Source organism: Typopeltis vanoorti, chromosome 9 (assembly GCF_054136105.1).
Source record: "Typopeltis vanoorti isolate ZY-2024b chromosome 9, IOZ_Tvanoo_1.0, whole genome shotgun sequence".
NCBI classification, from domain to species: Eukaryota; Metazoa; Arthropoda; class Arachnida; order Uropygi; family Thelyphonidae; genus Typopeltis; species Typopeltis vanoorti.
Genome location: NC_143557.1, coordinates 110,416,667 through 110,434,414, shown reverse-complemented (window position 1 = coordinate 110,434,414; position 17,748 = coordinate 110,416,667). Strand labels below are relative to the sequence as shown.

Here is a 17,748-nt window from a genome sequence, read left to right as displayed (position 1 = left end):
CAAGACAACAACAACTCCCCTTGTCTCTTATGTCATTCCTAAAAAATACTGTATGCTTTACGCTCGAGTCCAGTTACCACATTCAACACTGAGAGCTAGGTTTGACTAATGCCAACAATTTTAGGTCACAATGTATTAACCAAAGCAACAAACTCAACCACTTTGTTTTTAATGCTCCTTGCATTTGTGTATAGACATAACAAGTTACTTCTTTGCTTTTTCATACACTCTGCTTAGCTCGGTTTGCTAACTATCTCTTTTCCATTTCCTGACACATTCAAAATGCCTGAACCCAAAGTGCAGTCAGTCCCTTCAGGAGATTTGTAATATGCTTGTTGACATTTGTATCACTCTTACGGCTGCATACCCTATTGCGTTTGTTACATCTTTTAGCTTTTGGGAAGGGATTTGTCATCTAATACAAATTTAATTATTGAATCACCATACCCTTTTACTTATTTTTTTTTCTTGTATTCTAACCGACTTACTTGTTGTTATTATTCATGAATTCCATTGTTTTCCTTCCTCTTTTTGTTCTCCTTATTTTTCTTTTCCTGCTTTAGTTCTTGTAAATGTTTCTCTGCTTTCTCTAACTCCCTCGTTGATTTTTGAATAATTCCTTTTAATCTGAAAATTTCACGTAATTTTTTTATGTCATCAGCGTCAAGGTTCTCATTTCCAGGTTTCATGTTATCCTTAGCTTTTGACATTGTTCTATTGTTTTGCTGCCATTTTCAAAAAAGAGGTCCAGTTTACATGTCTGTGCACAAAATAGCCTTGAACAACCAAGATACTTTTTTTTAGAATTGCATGGAAAGATTGGATCCATTTCATCTTTGTTCAGTATTTTCTGGAGAATGACAAGTATTTTGGCGATTCATTTGCTATTCGTGTGCAGTTTTTATGTCAACATCAGTAGACTTTCTGCATTTAACTTTGAAGGAAATATTGCAGTGTTCATGAAACATATCATTTAGATGTCAATTGATCCACTGAAAAATCTCTACCATTAGAAAATGTTTTTATTTTCACATCTCATTCTTAATTATCACTGTTGCCAAAGTTTTACCCCTTTTGAATGGTTCTTTTATGAATTACACTTTTCTATCCAAGCATGCTCTGTTACTTGTACTTTTCAAACTTGCAGATTTTCAGACGTTAAGTGAATCACTTGGTCTAGATCCCAAATTTGTATAAATATTTCTATTTATATGTTTCTCTGGATTTCTGTCCAGAAGGATAGAAATGTGAAAACAGGAGGAGGAGGATTGCTATTAATAATTACAGAGGAATTGTGTCCACAAAGTGTGGAAGTTGATAGTGCATGCACAGATTTTGATGTGTGGTGTGAAGTTGAAATAAACAGGTTAGTATATCTGATAGGATGCTGTTATAGGCCAGGGAATGCAGAGAGAGTACTGATTATGAAATGTTTAGGCAAATTAGTTGAGCATGTAAAAAGGTGATCTTCATGGGAGACTTTAATTACAGGGATATAGAATGGAAGGAGGAGATAGTGTATGGGAACAAGGAGAGTGATTTTGTTGAATTTCTGAGAGATAAGTATCTTAAGCAGCATGTGATTGAAGCAACTAAAGGCTTTAATGTTTTGGATTTAGTGATAACTTCACAAGATGTAATGAAGGTTTATTTTCTTGATCCTGAGAATTAGTAATAATATTTTTGGTTTACAGATCAAGTATTGATCAATTTTATTAACTTAACCAATTAGTTTCACCAAACTTTAACTGTTGGCATCTTCAGGGCACTTACATATATGCTGAAACAATCTCGCAATTATGTGTAACTGTAACTGACTAGAATAATTACAAATAAAATAGTATCGAACGTGTGTGAAACACGTATCGCATGTACAAGATTAACTAGCTGTTGCTAAGGAACTTTCTGTAGTTTGTATTAAAGTTCATTTCTTTTGTTTTTAAAGATTTGATTTGTTAAGGTTGACAGTAGAACGGGCGACTGTGGCTGTTTCTTTGAAAATTCTTGAATGGTAATCTTCCTCTAAGTAAGGGGAACAACTTTTGTCCCACTCGATGACATAGTTAGTTGTAGAGAAATGAGACTATAGGCCAAAAATGTCCTGTCTGTTATTTTTGACATAGCCAATGTGCTCTTTTTGCCTGATTTCAAGGCTTCTTGAAGTCTGTTTGATATAACTAGAGCCACACGAGCATGGAATATTATAAACTCCAGCATATTTATAGAAAGGGTGGTTGTCTTTTGGAGATCTTAGTAGTTTACAAATAGATTCTATTGGTTTAAATGTTACTCTTCGAGAAGCCTTGAAATCAGGTATTGAAATAGAGATATTAAATCCCACATCTAATATCCTGGTTTCAACCCTCATTGGGTGTCTCATCAGTGAGTAGGCAGACCAGATTAATACTGAGGGTAAGGCGAAAATAACTTATATACCCTGCTATATGAGTTGTCAAATAAAGGTGCACCCATAAATTACTTAAATAAAAGAGCCAATGTAGCATTATTTAAATGTTTCGTTACATTACATTCGGCGATGTAACATTACTTAAATGTGGGTTGAAACCGGTCTGGGTAGTGACCTTCCACCATAATGTATAACATTATACATCTCCTAGGAGATGTGTTTTACATTATGAGAAATACTAAGAATAGTGATCGGAGCTTTATCCATCTTTGCCACGAGTTGCCCTAGTTTGTACTACGTGCTTTAGCTTACGCTAGTATCTGGCAATACTTGTATAGTTTACTATATTCAGTATGAAACTCTTTGATTCCGATCTTTGATTTTCTTATTCGACTTTGAAATAATGCGGGATTTAATATCCCCTTCATTTAAATAATGTTACATTGCCGAAGTGAAGCCTATTGGCTCTTTTATTTAAGTGATAGAGATATTTAAGTTAGTGAGAGAATTTTATTGGATATAGGAGGATTTTAGAGAATAGTGGATGAATCCAGATGAGATTATAAAAAGAGTAGAAGGTGAAAGGGGAAAAACCAGAAGTCCTCCCTGGAAGTCATGTAAGAGTGTGGTGAAGAGGGAGTGCGAGGAGTAGAGTTTATACATGGAGAATTGTCAGTGAACGGAACACATTACCAGCATGTGTTGTTAATGCAAGGAGTTTTAAGAATTTGAAGATTCACTATGATAAATATGTTGTCATTTGAATTAACTTCCCACAATGAATCTGTTGACTCCATGGAGGGTGCAATAATAATCATTTAAAAATTCATTACAAAGTTGAAATAGATAACTTAGCCATAAGCAGTAAGGATGTTAGTGCTAGATTATGAGATTTAGATCAGTCGTCATCCATTATATATGTAAAATAAGAGTGGTATATAGCTGATTGCATATTGCTCTGTTTCACAGAGTGGAATATTGTCATTTTTTAGGTGAGAATGTCAGAGGTTAAAAATATAAAAGAGGAACCTTTTGGAATGCCAGCATCTGCATTGGAATGTGACCATTTTAGGGAGGTTTCTTAACACATAATTTCTAATGCTTTGAGGAACTTGGCCCTTTTTTAGGTATTTCTGATTTTTATTAACACTTCTATTTTTATATTAATATTCATTTAAATATCCATATCTAAAACAATTTTATTTTCAGGTCTTTGCACTGTTTCAGAATAATGTGGATAATGCTGATGTTTTTATAATTGACTCTACTGAAGCAGTTGGTTGCTGTGGAACTAGGACTTTTGGTTATTTAATAAATGAGGAAAATGTTGCTGAGAGACAGCCATGTTTAAACTATGCAGATCAAGTATGCAATGGTACTTTTAAAGAGGTAGAATATAAACGACAAGGAATAAGGTGGGAACATTGTGTTCGGTTTCTAACTCCAAAAAGATATATATATCTTTTGATACTATTAGCTTGGATATCAGCACTAAGTAATGGAGTATTTCCAGCAGTTCAAGTAAGTTTTATTCTCTCTCTTTCAGTCTTATACTTCTTTGTAATTTTGCATTTTTTTTTCTTTTCTAAGAAATGAAAATTTAAAAGAGAAAATTCTGTTAAAAAGCTTCCAGAGAGGTCACTTAAGAGTGAAAACTTAAATGTAGCAGAAATCTATATAGCTTGTAAGCATACCCTATGAACAGAGTACTTGATAGACACCTAGTAAGGAAAGAGGTGGTAATGTATCCTTTGCAGATGGGATGAAATGGTTTTTATTTGAATCCTGCCCCTTAAAGGTTGTAAGTCTGTTGTACATTAGTACTGTAGTTCAGTCACTAGCTTTTTGTGATGCACCCAGATTTCATGTATACACCCAGATGGTTTCTGCCTGGTCAACTAGTTGATTTAGCATGCCTTACCTGCTCTCCAACCAATAGGTTATGGATTTGAATCTCATCTTGGGAATGTTTTTAGGTGGAAGATCAGTTTCATTATTGGTGTTAGATCACTGCCAAATTTATTAGAGGCCTGAAGTGATTTGAAAAAGTTCTGTGGTTGGTTTCTAGAAAAGGTTTGTGGATTATGTAAAAAAAATAAATAAATGATATATTAAAAAAAAATGTGGCATGTGGCTACAGTATTTGTGTACTTATAGGGTTATTACTCTTTATGGGCAAGCAAGGGTCACATTAAAAAAAAGAAAAAAATACTGTGAATGTCTGCTCAGTTATCCTAATGGCTGTGCGCTTCGCAACCATATGCCTGGGGAAGGAGTGTCCTAGATTCGATTCCCGTTGGTGATGTGAGGAGCTGAAGGATCTTCCTCAGCCATAGCCAAGTTAGCCAGTGTTGGGCATGGACAGTAGGGTTTTTCCCCAGTTTATCTTGGAGTTTTTCATCCTGCAAAGCAGGCAAACTGGCCTTGAGAACTCAACACTACAGGACATAGGATACACCAAGGCATAGGGCTGACCACCTTATCCTGTGAACAGTTTGAGGTCCGATGATTAATAAACCCTCAACACCACAAGGTAAAAGAGGGTAAAAGGGAAATGAGAAAAATACTGTGAATGAATGCATATGGGCTAGCAATTTGAAATTTGACAGACATTCTGTGTGAGCTTTAACGTTGTTGATATTATGATGCTTATAATGAAAGCTTATAAGTTTCATCGCTTTTTAAACATTCTTTATCAGGAAAGCTGATAGTATCATTTCTCTGTGTGTGTGTGTGTGTACATACACAAGTATGTGCCTGCATACAAAATAATATCTATATTTCCTTTCTCTGATCAACAGGCAGGCTGGCTGAAGAATCATGTAATAGGCAGATATAATATACTGAGGGTCCTCATTGTTTTAGTAGCCAAAAACCAAATCTCTCAAGCCTCTTGATTTTGATGAATTTTGTTATGTGGTAGGCTTAATAAATTAAATATTCTTGGAAAAGATTTGGACAATTTGATATTATTGCCCACTTATAGACTCACTCTAATGAGTACAGCAATGGTGAACTGGGGTACTCATTACAGGATTTTGTCTTACTTCATGCAATATACTTCTGATATATTGCCTGTAGATCCTGTCCTACTTTTCTTTCATCCTCATCACTTTTCCCTTTCTTTCTCCTTCCCCTAATATTATTAGAGAACTCAAGGGCTAAGGGTGATTTTTTTTCTTCATCTCCCTTTTCCTTGAAGTGGAAGTCTGCTTTCAGCCTTATCCTTAAAGGACTCTGCAGCAGAAGAGTGGCAAGTTTGTGGCAGCTCTTTACTTGTAACTACTATGAACCGTTACAGGATGCGTTCATTGTTATCACATCTGGGACAGCCAACGCATCCCCCAGAGACTACTTAAGATAAGAAGTATATGAAGTGGTCAGCAAAAAAAAACATTAAAAAATAATCAACAGTCAATGCCAGAATTTTAACACTGGAAAACTTAATATTTTTTATTTATTTTTTTTTCATTCTTGTAACAGTTTAAACTGAGTATGTTGGAAACACATTGGACAGATGAGGGATATGTTACTAAACTACCTCAGTATCTTCAAGATTAATCTCAATAAGATTAAAGGCAAAAGAAAGACATGCATAATTAAGATAAGTTTATGCACCAGATTACTCTCATAGGGATGATGAATATGAGGAATTTCTCTCCGGTCTACAAATAGAAATTTGTGATACCAACAGAAAGACATGTTGATAGTGTAATAGGAGACTTCCATGCAGAAATAAGCAAGTATTCATTTTTTTTATTTCTAATGATGATACAATGGCTGTGAGGCCCTATTTACAGGAAGTATGGCACCATCTCAATCTTGAATCTTCCCTAATTTTATCTGGGCTCAGGACCGTATAGCTGATGAATCAGGCCTCTATGGCTGGGTCTTAAGTATTCCTGACTGTAATCTGTGTGTGTTCACAGACCAGTTTGCCTGTTCTGGGGGGGGGGGGGGAACCTGAGTTTCCTGGTGAAAAAACCCCCTACCTCAGTATGATGCCGCTAACTCACCTTTCGTTCAAAGAGATCAGATAAAGGTGTCACTGACGGGAATTGAATCCAGGTCTTTCTGACCAAAGAGCTTCATCTATACTGACTGAGCTGCAAGTCCATTTATCCAGTGTGAGATTAATAACAGTTGAAAATTTATCAAATTTTGCCAATACAAATGATCCATATTCTTGTATAAGTCCCAAATTTCATTATGTTTCATCTGGCCCAAGACAAAGTTATTGCAACAAAACTGAAGGAGGATTTTTAGCATTCCTAATTTCAAACAAAATCTGTAAAGGCAAAGTGTCAGAATATATATATATATATATATATATATATATATATTAGGGTTACCAAGTAATTTTATAAACTTGGTTATTTTACTCCTAATCCCAAGTAAGCAAACAGTTAAGTTTGCGCCTGAAATGTAGTTCAAGTCTAAAGGTGGTGCAACTCATTGTAAAGGTGGGTAAAGCTCTGATCACTATTCTTAGTATTTCCCATAATGTAAAGCACATCTCACTAAGAGATGTATACTGCAATACATTATGGGTGGGGTCACTACCCAGACCAGTTTCAACCTTTTTTTGGGGTCTCCTCAGTGAGTAGCTAGACCCTAAATACCGAGGTTTTAGTAATACAGAGCCTTATCAACTTTATCTATACAAGTTGCTACAAGGTGTTTTTATTTTGAATAAGAATCTCTGGATGAGATATAGATGTAAATAAGTTTTTTACCTTGGGAATAATGTATATTAGATCTAATATACATTATTCCCAAGGTAAAAAACTTATTTACATATATACAGGGTGTTCGGGATAAATTTGACATATTTATAATTAATTATATTTTTCTGTAAGTTACATGTATTAACACACACTTCTCTTCATTTAAAAGTTTGGACCCTTCTTCATTCATATACAAGATGTCAGAAAGGATGGATAGCTGGAACCCACCTGAGTCATGGAAGAGAATAACTTGTATCATGATGATTCGTGCCCGCCATCAAAATAAGGATATTACGACTGCTGCCCAATGCTCCCTGAATACAGTAAAAACAATCAGGCATGAACTAGAGACTTGCAATGGTGACTACGAGGATGTAGCAAGAAGAAAGATCCCTAGCAGACGATCTGATTGCGTTCGTACAGCAGAATTCCTCGCAAATCTGCAGGAACAGGTGTTGAAGAACCCTGGCATTGGAATTCGGGCTTTGTTCGTGGAGTTGCTAACTGTAGTCAAGCCCTGGATAACAAGGGTAGCCAATGGTAGGCCGTATGTATGGCAGCAGGATTCGGCCCCTTGCCACACCTCTGGGAAAAGTCAAAAATGGTTGTCTGAAAATTTCTACGACTTCACCAGTCCAAATGTTTGGCCTCCAAACTCCCCAGACCTTAACCCCATGGATTATTTTGTATGGGGCACAGTTGAAAAAGACACCAATCGCACTTCCAGTAATACAAAAGCCCAGTTAATGGATAAAATTAAAACAGTTTTTGCAGCCCTTCCCAGGGAGACTGTAGCATCAGCTTGTTCGAGGTTCCGAAGCAGAATTGAAGCTGTGATCGATGCTAATGGTGGTTATTTTGAGTAAATCTTGTTGATAGTATTGTAATTAACTCTGCCTGTAATGTTTTTTTGTCAATTCATTAAATTTAATAGATACAAAGAAGATTTTCTTTTTCCTTACGAAACTGTCAAATTTATCCCGAACACCCTGTATATATATATATATATATATATATAGCTACACACACACACACACACACACACACACACACACACACACACCCTCAGTCCAAAAAGAAACCGAACTTTTTGAAAATAGAAGAAACTAGTGGTGCCACTGTTGTATCTTTTTGTTGTTGAAAGTGGCAACCTTCATTAGTGTTGTGTCAACTGTTTATGACATTTGTTTCATTAGAAGCCGAGTTATAGTGCCAAGAGTGACAGTGAGTTATGACGAATGGTCAGAAAATGAGTTTCAAACAGAGAGCTGCGATTGACTTTTGTGTTAAACTTGGTAAAAGTTTTACCAAAACGCATCAAATGCTTCAAAAAGCACACGGTGATGAATGCTTATCCCATATTTACGAGTGGTTTAAGTGATTTCGAAGTGGTCATGAGACGCTTGAGGACAATGAAAAACCGGGCCGTCCAAAAACTGGACTGAGTGACGTTAACATCTAAAAAGTGGTGCATGATTTCATCAAAGAAAACTCGAAATCATCCGTGAGATTGATTGAATGAAGATGAATTGGGGATTCCAAAATCAGCTGTGCACAACATTTTGACTGAGAGTTTGGGCCTTTGTAAATTGAATTTGCGATTTGTCTCCCACAAGTTAACCAACGACCAAAAAATGTATTGAATTGAACACTGCAAGGACCCGTTAAGATAATAGCTGATGAATCAGGCCTATGGCTGGGTCGTGTATGCGTGTGTGTGTGTTCTGGAAGACAAAAAACCTGAGTTTCCTAGTGAATGAATGCATACTAGACTCAAGCGTAAGGGTCTCAGACTTCCTTGAAACGATCGTTACTGGTGACGAAGCGTGGTGTTTTGAGTATGAGCCTGAAACAGAGCACCAGAGTGCTGAGTGGAGACCACCAGAAGAGGGGGCATTCGAAAAACGTTGCTTGGAGAAGTCAAAAAGTAAAGACAGTGCTGATTTGTTTCTACGATTCCAAGGGCATTATCCACAAAGAATTTGTTCCACCCGGCCAAACAGTCAATGGTGAGTTTTACCTTGAAGTTTTGAAGTGATTGATAGCGAGAATTCGTCGCGTACAACATGAATATCGTGATGACCAACCGTTCGTCAAAACACAGTCACTCTTGGCACTATAACTCAGCTTCTAATGAAACAAATGTCATAAACAGTTGACACAACACTAATGAAGGTTGCTGGTTTTGACAACAAAAAGATACAACAGGTTTCTTCTATTTTCAAAAAGTTCAGTTTCTTTTTGGACAGAGGGTGTATTATTTTATTTTTTTTTTTTTTTTAACAGACCAAATGAATGCAGCAGATGCATATGCATTTTGCAAAATGCAAGTAAGTTTCAGGAAAAAAATTCTTTCATCTTATACAAAGAAAAACAGCTTTCTTAGTCTGAATTACTGTGGTATGAGAAAAGTCCTAAAATGAAGGAGCCTTTTTTTTTCATATGATTGAGATTTAGTTGCTTTCACATAGCAGTGGAATGGTTTCCCTGCTAGAAATTTAGAGCAAGAACACGAGACTGAGAACGTATGTGTGATTAACATATATGTTGGTTTAAAGGAACAAGTAGTTGGTAGAATAGAGCGGCTTCTCATAATGTGCTAGGACTCGAAGAAAGAACCAATTTTAATTTGTTGGAAAGGAAGACATTAGTTATACATGAAGCAAAACTTTTTTTCTTTTTTTTTATGTGGACCTATAAATATAATTAACTATATTTATAATATAGTTAATTATATTTATAGCTATATATAACTATAACTATAAATAGCTTGTGTCGAGGCTAGCTGGTGAACGGTCGTGCTATCGGAGAGCTCCTGAGAGATTTGTGTTTTTTGCTGATTTATTGGTGTTTTGGATTCAATTTAATGGACTTAAGTGTTTAATTTTGGTATATTATTAGAGCTTAATTAACGTGGTTAGTGTACTAAAGTGTTTTATAACATAATCTATGTCGGAAGTCGCCGCTAGATGAATTCGTAATGAGTAGTGTTCGTGCAAGCTCCAGATAAGATAAGTATCATTTTCAGTTATCGATACAATTTACTTAATATTGTGTAGTTTTGTTTTATTTGCCTTGCGTATTTTAGTGCGTCTATTTTTGGTGTGTTATAACGTTTAATGTGACAAAACACGTTACGGATAAATATGGCACCTGTGCGTAGGAAAATGGCGGCCAGTAATGAAGGTTCGCCATCGTTATCAAAGAACGGTAGCATAAAAGAAATGAGTCAGTGTACTAGCTGTGAAATGTATGCTTTGCGGAGTGCGGTCGGAGTGTGGTTAGATGATGATAAAGGATTGAATGTGTGTAGAAAATGTAGGGAGAATGCGGAATTGAAGCATATTTCGGATCGTGAGTGTGATATTTTTGTCAACCTTCAAAATGAAGGAAATAGGGATATGACAAGAAACGGCAAAGTTGTACATGAAAATTGTGAGAGTGTGAATGTAGAAAGTGTGAATGATAGTATAAATGGTTTCTCAGAGAACAAAAAAGATGAGATAGATACATTGAGTGAGATCGCGTTGTTGAATAGTGCGATAGAAAGAGCAAAACAGCAGCTAGAGTGCATGAACAAAAGTAGACTGAATGAACCAACCAATAATAAAAGGTATGACAGGAAAAATAGACGTATGAATGTGAACATGAACAAAATGAAGGATAGAGTGCTGTATGGAGACTCGTTAGTACGAGGTGTGTTAGTAGAGGATTTGACAAAATCGTACCAACCTGGTGCGACCATAAAGGACGTAACTGCGTCTATTAGAGAGCAAAAGGAAAGCGTGAAAGAAATGATTGTTGTGGCAGGTACGAATGATTTGAAAGGAGATAAAATGGAAATGATAGAAGACCTGAATGAATTGTTTGAGGTAGCAAAAGAAAAGAGTGAGAGAGTTAGAATGATTAGTCTTTTGCCACGGTATGACAGTGAAATGTTTAAAAGGAGGGCTATAATTGCAAATGACTTTATGCGTGGGTTATGTATGACGAGTGGTGTGGAATTTGTGGATGTGTGGAGTGAGTTTGATGGGCGAAAGGATCTATATAAGATGGATGGCTTGCATTTGAATGGTTATGGTGTAAGAAGACTTGAGAAAGTGTTGCTGAATGTAGTGGATGTGCAAATTCAGGGAAACTAGATTTGTTAGGGGGGGGTGGGTAGAGATACAGTCCTTATGGAGGCAGTTGAATGTAAGAATGAATATAATATGCCAGAGCAAATAAGGACAACAAATCAGAGTGGGATAGTTAATATAAGGCATCAAGGTAGGGTTGGGGCTAATGGGGGTCTTAAATTCATGTACACTAATACTAGGAGTATTAGGAACAAGAAGGAAGAGTTTTTGGCCATGGTTGGCACTTCCAGACCACAGGTTATAGGTATTAGTGAAACATGGCTGACTGTAGATGATATAACTAGTGGGATTGAATGTGATGGGTATAGTGTGTTCAGGAATGACAGAGAGAATAAAATGGGGGGAGGAGTATTGTTGATGATAGCTGATGAGCTCCAGCCAAGGAGAATAGAAGTTGAATTGCAGGATAGAGAAAAGAGCACATTTGAGGCCATTTGGTGTGAGATTGTGGCTAGCAGAACTAAATATACAATTGGGTGCGGCTATAGACCAGGTGATGGAAAAGATGGTGGTGACAGTATGCACAAGCAAATAGAAGAAATGGGTGGAAGGAGGGTGATTATTATGGGGGATTTCAACTATGGTCGCATTGATTGGAGTGAGGAGAGGACACACGGGAGGAAGGAACTGGATTTTATGCGGTTATTAAGGGATAACTATCTGCGACAGCATGTAATGGAAAATACTAGGGGTCAGAGAGTGCTTGACCTAGTAATTACATCTGAGGATTTGGCTGTAACAAATATGACCACATTGCCACCAATCGGTGAGAGTGATCATAGGGTCTTAACTTGGGAGGTGGCTAAAGGTGTAGAATTTTCAATTAAGACAGGGTACATGTGGAATTATCGGGCGGGAAAGTATGACAAGCTTAGGAGTTTGATTGGTTCAGTGCCATGGCATGTACAACTGCAAGGACTAGAAGTTGATAGTGCATGGGAGGTAGTTAAGAAGTGCTTGCATGAAGCAATGGCTGGCTGTATACCTAGAGTCCGAATAATAAATCAAGTAGGGGTTAAATGGATGAATAACACCATTAAGCTTGAGTTGCAAAAAAAGAAACAACTATGGAGGGAATTTAAGGAGAAGGGTGACCGGCAGGCACATGAACGGTATAAAGCGCAGGCCAGAAGGGTGACGAGTGTGGTAAGAAAAGCAAAAAAGGATTACGAAAGAACATTGGCCATGCAGGCTAAAGAGAATCCTAAACAGTTTTTTAGATATGTAGCAAGTAAAAGGAAAAATGTACATGGCAGATTGATTTTAAAGAATGCCGATGGTAGGGAGGTAACTGAATCAGTTGAGATAGTTGAGTTACTGAGTGAGCACTTTGCAAAAGTATATCATCAAGGTAGTGACATTACAGAAACGAATAAACCAGTAGATTATACGGGAATTGTGGTTAATGAAGTGGAGGTGAGTAGTCTATTGCATAACCTCAATGTCAATACATCTGTGGGATTGGATGGTATACCAGCTCGTGTTGTACGAGAAGCAGCTAAAGAATTGTCAGTACCCTTGACCATTTTGTTTAATTTGAGTCTCGGGTCTGGGTTAGTCCCGAGCAGGTGGAAAGAGGGGAAAATAGTTCCACTGCATAAAGGTGGTTCCAAGACTGCTGTTGTAAATTACCGACCTATTAGCATATCAGGAATCATTGTAAAGGTCTTAGAGAAAATAGTCAAAAGGAAAATACAAGATTGGATTGAAGAAAATGGGATACTGTATCGGGGACAGCATGGTTTTGTGAAGGGTAGGTCATGCCTCAGTAACTTGCTCACGTATTATAACACAGTGACGGCTGAACTGGATAAGGGTAATGGGTTTACGGTGATTCTACTGGACCTTGCCAAGGCCTTTGACAGGATTCCACATGGAATTCTAATCAGTAAATTGCAGCATATGGGAATGGACATAGGGTTGGTGAGATGGATAGGAGGGTGGTTGACGGAGAGATATCAGAGAGTGGTTTACTCGGGAGTAGAGTCCACAAGACGGCCTGTGACTAGTGGTGTGCCACAAGGATCTGTTCTTGGACCAATGCTGTTTAATTTGTTCATAAATGATATAGGAAATGATCTGAGAGGAACAGTTCATTTGTTTGCGGATGATGCGAAGTTGGGTAGGGCAATAGTGAATGCAGATGACGTCAAAATTTTGCAGGATGATTTGGATAGATTGGAGGTCTGGGCTAAGGAGAATGGATGTCAATTTAATGTGGCAAAATGTAAGGTTATGCATTTTGGGGTGAAAAGATTGGCGGCAGTTTACTGCATTGGTGGAACCGTGCTCCAGGAAATTGATGAGGCACGAGATTTAGGAGTGTTGGTAGATAAGGAATTGAAATTTAGGGGACACATTGCAAAAGTGGCCAAATCAGCTCATCAAATCACTTGGTTGCTGAAGAATACGTTGACAAGCAGGTTATTGTTCCTCTGTATCAAGCCTGGATAAGACCCCATCTAGACTACTGTGCTCAGATTTGGTCACCTAGGTTTCTTCTTGATGGGGAGGAGGTGGAGAGGATCCAGAGGCGAGTGACCAAGATGATAGCAGGTCTGTGAAATGAACCGTATGAGAACAGGTTGAGGATTTGTGGGTTGCAAAAATTGGTTGATAGGCGGAGGAGGGGAGATATGATTGAGACATTCAAATTACTGAAGGGTTTCTATAAAATTTATTCAGAAGATATTTTTGAGAACAGGGCTGGTTGTGGGAGGACTAGGGGACATCCATGGAAACTGGGCAAAAGTGTGGTTAGTAAAGGTGTTAGAGCTGGGTTCTTTACTTTTAGAGTAGTGAATGAGTGGAATGCGCTCCCTGAGTCTGTAGTGGATGCTGTGACAGTGAATGAGTTTAAGGCGAGGTATGATAGATACTGTATGAATGTCAGATAGTTGTGATGAATATGATTTGGGGCCTCCCTCGATGAGTCTAATGACTCCCTGGAGTTGCCTGTAATAATAGTAATAATAATAATAATAATAATAATAATTAATTACTACATTAAGATTGTGTGGATCTATCTAACTTGCATCTTTAGAATGAATGACTATGAATGGAATAAGTAGAATGAAAAATAAAATACAGTGACTATTAGGTGTCTAGCATAAATTAATTTTTATATAAATTATTGGTAAAAAAATTAATGGACTGATCTGTTACTAAGGTTTTTTGTAAATAATTTAATTTTCTTGAAAATAACTTCCACCAGCTACTGCTGCCTGATGGACTTGCTATCACAATTCTCTTTTCATTTCAACAATTCACTCTAAAGAAATGTGCACAAAATCCATATAAACTGCAGTGCTGCAAGTTATTTTACTAAAAACTTCATTAACTTTAAATATATTGGAAGTTTTTAAAAAAAAAAATACATTAATCAAATTGTAATTATTGGTACTATCAAAGCTGTATCTTCACAAGCATTAGTTTTCTCTGAAATTATGCTCACATACTAATGTTTCTTTCTGCATCAACTAATATGTTTCTCATAAGTAATACCATAATGCTTCAAAGTTATTTTTACACAAATCCAGGTCTTGAATGCAGCAAGTAAGTTTGGCACAAATGGAATTTTCAGTTCCATCCATTTAACATAATTTGTAAAGGAATACAAATAAAACATTAGTGTCAGATGTGCTACTATAAGATGTAAGAAAGGGGAAAAAAGAGAGAGAGAGAGAGAGAGGAAGGGCTATGAAAAACATATCAGAATTCTATTTATGATATTCATTCTACATCCTGAAGTCTGTGGAATGAATATAATAAGTATTGGAGTTAACTGAAAACTTTAATTACAAAATTTTTCACACATTCTAATCTACTATATAACTAACCAATGCTGCTGTTAAATATGAATTATTAGATCATAATATTATTATATTTAATGAAGATTTTAAAATTAAATTTTCTTACAACTAATTAAATTAGAACAAATGCACAAACAACTCCTAGCAAAAAGTTCATTCAGTGATCATATTTTGAAATTTGCAATACCTGATTCCTTAGGCATGGCACAATATGAAAACTTGGATCCTGATAGAGGGATATTAAAATCTGCTCAATTATATCTCTTACTAGTCAATAGTACAATAATATATACAATATGACAGACGAAATGAATCCAGCAGATGCATATGCATTTTGCAAAATGCAAGTAAGTTTCAGGAAAAAGGTTCTTTTCATTTTATACAAAGAAAAACAGCTTTAGTATTTTTTCCCTCAGAATACTTGCCATAGCAAGTATTTTGAGAGCATTTCTTATTGTTTAAGAAATGCCTTTTAAAGGGCATTTCTTATTGTTTCTTATTGTTTACTTGTGTTATGAAAAGTTTCTTCAATTAATACTTCATGTTAATTGAAGAAATTGATCTTCATCATATCTTAGTCAACAAAAAATGGAAAACATTTCAAAATGTAGAAACCTCAAAGAAAATAGATATGGATTATATCTTAGTCAACAAAAAATGGAAAATATCATTTCAAAATGTAGAAACCTTAAAGAAAATAAATATGGATTCTGATCACAAAGTTCTATCAGCAGAAATAAATATTAAATTCAAAACAATCACAAATAGAAAAAGACCTCTAAGACTTGACACCTTAAAATTAAGACTCCAACACAAAATGTGTATCAAGAAAAAATCAAAACTGGGAGCCTTAACTCTTGAAAATGCATAAGAATTTTGGAGAAAAAAGGAGGGGGTAGGGGAAATACCATACTAGATGGCATTCTGTAATTTAAACATTACAGAAAAAAGAGAGACCCAATTAATAATTGGCCTACTGCTGAAATAATAGATCTGTGGCATCAAAAGAAATAGATAAAAGAAAAAACTTTATACTCTGATCATACCTGAATTGCTAGAAAACCACAAGCAATTAAAAAATAAAATTACATCTACATACAAAGAAGCAAAATCAAATTGAATAAATCAATAAAGCAGATATATATCAGAATGAGCTATTCATCATAATACAATATTAGTATATAGTACAATAAAATAACTTTCAAAAACACACAAACCCATACCACTGAAAATGAAAGATAAATGAGACAATCTGACTGAAGTTAAAAATTTTTTTGAAATATGGATGGACTATTTTAAACAAATTTTTGCAAAAGTTTGTTAAAAGTGAGGAGAACCCCAAAATATTAAATATGTAATAGATGCTGCAGTCAGACAAATGAAAACAGATAAACTCCAGGTAGAGATGAAATATTGATAGTTCTAGAGCAGTTATTCAACATAGTCTTAAATTCTGGGGAAATTTCTAATAACTGGAAATTGGGAAGAATAATCTTCCCATAAATTATTTATCGGAATTATACCAAACAGAATGAAAGCAACTTATGAGCAACATTTAGGAGAAGAGCAAACAAAATTTAGGAGAGCTATAACTGATCCAATCTGTACTCTTTTACAGTTAGCTGAATTGTGTGTGTATGGGAGAGAAGGGGGGGGACAGAAATCTTTACTGCTGTTTTATAGACTTTAAGCAGGCATTTAACTTGATAAGCAGAAAATTTGCAATTTTAGAAGAAAAATAAAAGAGGAACAAATATTCAATATCATCCTTCAGTATTATAAAAATACTAAAATCACAATAAAATTTGGAGCAGTTGAAAAACTACTAAATAAAATTATACAAAATAGGATGAAAGCAACATTTAGGAGAAGAGCAAATGAAATTTATGAGAGGGAGAGCTATAACTGATCCAATCTATACTCTTTTACAGTTAGCTGAATTGATGTGTGGCGGGGGGGGAGAGAGAAACTTTACTGCTGTTTTTATAGACTTTAAGCAAGTATTTAACTCAATAAGCAGAAATAAATTGTTTGAAATTTTAGAACAAAAATAAAAGAGGAACAAATACTCAATATCAGTGGGAGCCTTAACTCTTGTTAAGGCTCCCATTTTACCAGTTCTTGGAATAGATAAAAGTGAAAGGATTGACAGCTTTTATAACCACCAGCATTGGATTATGGACTGGTTTATAACCTAATCTTGCTCTTAGGAACAATCCTCACTCTACCTACCTCTCCAGTAGCTAGCTTCTGGTTCTCCTCCTTCATTTTATCCAAACATTGCCACAACTATAAAATCAGTTAAAATGAACCCTTCCATCTGAAACATGTGTACTAAAAGAAAGTGTCTCTCAACTTTTAATTTAAACTTTTTTGGTCCTCGAAAAATATGAAATCATTCATAAGTTAGAAAGCAGTGCAAAAAATGTTGAAGTGTATAAAAAGTTTCTTTGTCCTTTTCACTAGTATTAACATTGCAGAAGAATAAAGATGTTTAATGAAAAAAAATTTATCAAGTGCAAGTTTCCAAATGTCAATGAAGCATTGCTCCAAAAGAAGTGCTGGATTCTCCAGAGCAGGTCCGATCTTGAAGACTCAAGTGGGAAAATTTGCTAAATAATTTGGATGCAAAATTTTTGTATGTAACAACAGTTGGCAGGATA

At 35.8% G+C, this 17,748-nt stretch overlaps 1 protein-coding gene across 5 annotated transcripts in view; it reads left to right on the top strand.

Annotated features, from left to right (window-relative positions):
* LOC150103420 (solute carrier family 52, riboflavin transporter, member 3-B-like) overlaps positions 1 to 17,748 on the top strand; it is a 130,134-nt gene that overhangs the window by 93,408 nt on the left and 18,978 nt on the right. For all 5 annotated transcript variants that reach the window (XM_090398002.1, XM_090398000.1, XM_090398003.1 and 2 more), the window contains one exon: positions 3,617 to 3,928. In XM_090398002.1, the coding sequence (XP_090254128.1) occupies positions 3,617 to 3,928 (312 nt within the window). The remainder of the gene's footprint in view (positions 1 to 3,616; positions 3,929 to 17,748) is intronic.